The 4,361-nt window shown below is 47.9% G+C and overlaps 1 protein-coding gene across 1 annotated transcript; it reads left to right on the forward strand.

Moving 5' to 3' along the window:
* Positions 1 to 3,426: 3,426 nt before the first annotated feature.
* Positions 3,427 to 4,022, forward strand: LOC119108167 (protein CutA, chloroplastic-like; the record flags this gene model as incomplete). The annotated part of the gene is given in 2 exon segments (XM_037231745.1): positions 3,427 to 3,720; positions 3,722 to 4,022. Coding segments are annotated over 2 exon segments (339 nt in total), but the record flags the coding sequence as incomplete, so codon positions are not given.
* Between the last annotated feature and the right edge of the window lie 339 nt (positions 4,023 to 4,361).

Below are 4,361 nucleotides of genomic sequence, written 5' to 3' on the forward strand. Positions count from 1 at the left end.
GCAAAGGTTAGTCAGCAAATGCGCGTCCAGCAGAAAAAGTGCATGGCGAAAGGACGTTCGGAATAAACAGTGTGCAAACAGTTAACATTATGGTCGTCAATAAATGTTTGCACGATTTAAAGGACGCACGTGTAAAATATTCGCTTGGACAAAACTTCATCAGCAAAAAGTTTGCGTTGGAAAAGCTCGTAAGCATCTAGGGTCGCCCTACGCATGCGCGCACGTATGGATTGAATACATATGTGTCGCAAGCAGGCATACGCATAGAAAGCATGCTAATGCTCGCAACGGATATTATTCGCTTGAGCTACGTGCGTAAATTGCGCACGTACGAAAAAGGTTCGAAAACATTAATAGCATGGTAATACATACGTATGGGCATGGGTGTTGATTTGTATTCTTTTGGGTAAGACACCACCCCCCTCTAATGTCCAATTTGCCCCCCACCCCCACCCCAAAGTGATGAGTTAGACCCCTATCCTTCTGTAGCCTAAGTAAAGCCAAGGTATTACAAATGGGAAATAAAATTTACAGGATTAAAACAAATCTTATTTTTCACAGGTGAAAGGAACAAGGAAAGAAGATTGAAATGTCATGCTGAGTTGAGTGCAGCTCACTAGGCTAGTCACATTGTTGAAGCTCCGCGTTACTTTGGTCTAGTTTTGTGCTGTTGCCTGAGTGCTTTGACATTGTTCAGCGATGTTCCTTGGCCTGCAGACCGCAGGAAGTTGCATTATTTTGAATGGCGTCTTACTGAAACATAAAAGCAAACTGGCTGACTATTTGCACCCAAAACTATGATCAGGTTAGAAGTCGCCTCTGTTCGAAAGAGCCCTTGAAATGTGCCAAGCCCCCACTTCTTCGACACCCCCGCTCACACCTTTCCCGTGCCTGTTTTACAAAACTACGCCCTTTTTTATCTGTCTTGGGGTAAAAAAGGGAGTGATGACCATCGCCTATGTGCTGATATATATATATATATATATATATATATATATATGTATATATATATATATATATATATGTATATATATACACATATATATATATCATATGTTGGCTAACCATAAAACCAAAATGTTAATGTATGAAATCCAATAAGTTTTCGTACCTCTACCCTCTACCCTTAAACACCCGTTCTGGTGAGCCGCCCGGACCCCTCATCGGGCCTCATCGAAAACTTCCTTTGGTCAGCTCAGGGCCATTGCCAGCACAGGGCCCTCTGTAGGGCGCTGTGGGCCTTTGATTTGTACAAGGCCCCGACCGGCGTTAATCACTGGCCCCGGCTTTAAAGCTGATTGAGAAGTGGGTGCTCAGGCACATACCGACACGGGGCCGACTATGTGGCATGGTGGTACCTGACCGACATGTAGGCTCATATCGACTCAGGTGGTCCCGAATGGGCGCAAGGGCTCTCTGACCGTTATTTGAGAGTCCATCTTTGGAGTTCGGGCCCCTAAATAAGACTCCGATCAACCCTTTATGCTCTTAGACCCTCCAATTGGGCCATTGGTCTTCGGACCCAGTGGACCCTCACTAGGCTCTTCGGGCCTCCTCGAACACTTCATCTGGCCGACTAAGGGCACCTTGACAACACAGGACCCCTGTTAGGCGCTTGTGAGGCCCTAAGCAACGTAAATGCCTGGCTCAGGCTTTGTCTGCTGTGTGATTGTTTGTTCGGTGTCTGACCAAAATATAGGCCGTTATCAGCTCAGTGGGCCCCTGATCACCGCACAGGGCCGTCTGTCTGGCATTGGAGTCACCGGCCCTGCGGGCCGGGGCCCCTGAATGAGATATCCGGCTGGCCTTTCGGGCCCTTCGAGACCCCAAATTGGGCCCTTAATCATAGGTTTCTAAGGGCCCTTCGGGCCCTCGAAACCTAAGGGAGGGGAGCACGTGGCACTGTGGCCTTACCTCTGCCTGCGCTACTGAGAGCAGGGGCTAAAAATATGAAGAAATTGTATTGCTGTAAAACGCACGAACGAAAACAGCAAATGTCTGCGCTTGGGCAGTACAAAAAAAGTATATGGCTTCATGACATACATCACAACTGCTGGTGTGTCCCATCGAATGGTGAAGGTTTGGAGGCGATCAGAACAGTAAGCTCTGAATGTGTTGCCTACAGGCAAAATTATGAAATTTGTGAGATTCGACGGCCTTTCTTGTTGTAAGGTCACTAAATATTCAACTGTAGCGGGAAATCAGATATTCACCACAGCGCAGCCAGTGGTGAAGGTTTCGCTGCGATCAGCTGGTAGTCTCCGAGAACTGAGTCGACTGCAAACAATAATTTTGGAATTTGTCTTCATGACTTTTGACGTGACCTAGGATCACCGAATTTACAGGCTCGAGAGGAAATCAGGAATGGCACATCGAATGGTGAAGGTTACAGCAGCGCTCGGCGCAGTAGGTTCCGAGATCCTTATCTGCTTTTCCATGGGAAATTTCCATTCGCATTTATGAGGTGTTTTACCCCAATTAAGATCTTGATATTATGACCCGTTACTCACCTTGTTCCATAGAATCGGTTGAGGAAGGTTTCAAGACAACTTAAAGAATTGTTACGGAAAACGAGCGTGCCTGCTTCATATGTCAGCTTTTTAGTCAGTGCAAACACAAATAAAATACGGAGCCTTGTTGCAGGTTGCAAACCGCGAGGGCGGGGAAGGTGAGTGGGCATGGTGCCGTGGCGTGTATATTATTAGCCTTCGTACTCTGAGCCTCATGAACCGGTATTGGTAAGCTTATCTATATTACGGTACATCGCCACCATTCAGCGTTTTCACCACGTAAATCGGCGGTGCGCAACGGACGTGCCGTTTCGAGGCATTTGCTTTACCGTGTGCACGCACGAGCTGTTGGGCTCTAAATGTGTGAGACCGGGGTGATATACTGGGAAATCTGCTCATGAATTGAATACTTTCGAAATGCGTATATAATGTGTGTGCATATGTTACATGGAGAAGTGCGCACTGTTTCGTGGTGGCGAATACCAAACCTATTGCACGACTACCGAAATCTATGAAAAACAAGCAAAACGCTCTGAAAACCGCTTTGTGGACTTCCAAAAAACATACCGGAAGAAACGAAGTTACATGATGTTATGTCTTCGCCTGCTTGTGGCGCTGTAGCAGCCTTTCGCAAACGCTGACAATGTGCGTATACCTATGCGTAGGCGCGCCAAACACTGGGTAATCTGACAGGTTAATGCAAAGCCTAATTTTTAAAGCTATTCAGGGTGCGTGGGGTAGATACACTGTTCTAATCATGGTGGTCTTAACTCCAACAGGACTGCCGTGCGGGGTGGCTGTTTCCTGCTGTTCGTCTGCACCTTTCCCGTGCTGATCTGCTGGATGAGCCCGTTCAGCGTTCTTTGCTCCCTCTGTGTTCGGTCTGCACGCAACATGTCCTCGGCTGGCGGAAGTCGGTCTGAGCGAACTTTCCGTGGTGTACGTCACGGCGCCGTCCCATGAGGTGGCCAAGAAGCTGGCGGCGATGCTGGTGAAGGAGCGACAGCTGGCCGCCTGCGTCAACATCGTGCCGGGCTTGACGTCCGTGTACGAGTGGGAAGGCGTCGTTCAGGAGGACACGGAGGCGCTGATGATTATAAAGACGCGGTCGGCCCTGCTGGAGGAGCTGACGGCCGCTGTTGTGCAGCAGCACCCGTTCGACTGTCCTGAGGTACTGGCTTTGCCCGTGCAGGGAGGCAGCGCCCCGTATCCTCAAGTGGGTCAGCGATACGGCGAGGGGCAAGCCGGATCAGTGAAGGGCAGGTACAGGTGGAACTCTAATTACGACTGCGGGATAGCTTCCCCTTCTCGCAATCTGGTCACCTGCTGGTGCGCTGTTACAGTTTGCGTTGTGTATGGTTAATTAATCTTCGGGAAGGTTGGTGCTCATTGACGTGTAATGGAATGTGGGTATGCATTTGTTGTTAAGGGAGCTGGTAAATGCCACAATGGCAAGCTTTCACATTTTCCCGACGCCTAACAGTGATTTGTAATAAATAACCTTTGTAATTGTCTGGTTATTTTTCTGCAGACCACTTCGCCAACATTCAAAGTCCGCAATAAATGGTTCACTTTGTATTCGAAGGGAGTTACTCATCTGTTCGACGGTTGTGTCTAGGGGATGTAACAATGTCTGAGGGTTTGTGTGTGTGTGGGGAGGGGGCACAAAACAGGATTTAAGTGGTCAAACTGGATTTTGGGAACGCTGACATTTGACACGTTGATGGGGAGAGCGTGCACTCTACGTGAAAAATGCGGAGTATGTCAAGTAAAAATGAGCATAAATTATATGTAAAATAACGCGTATAAGTGAGCAACCTATTCGGGAAAATAATAAATATATGTACTTTG

Source organism: Pollicipes pollicipes, unplaced genomic scaffold (assembly GCF_011947565.3).
Source record: "Pollicipes pollicipes isolate AB1234 unplaced genomic scaffold, Ppol_2.1 Scaffold_6686;HRSCAF=7923_pilon_pilon_pilon, whole genome shotgun sequence".
NCBI lineage: Eukaryota > Metazoa > Arthropoda > Thecostraca > Pollicipedomorpha > Pollicipedidae > Pollicipes > Pollicipes pollicipes.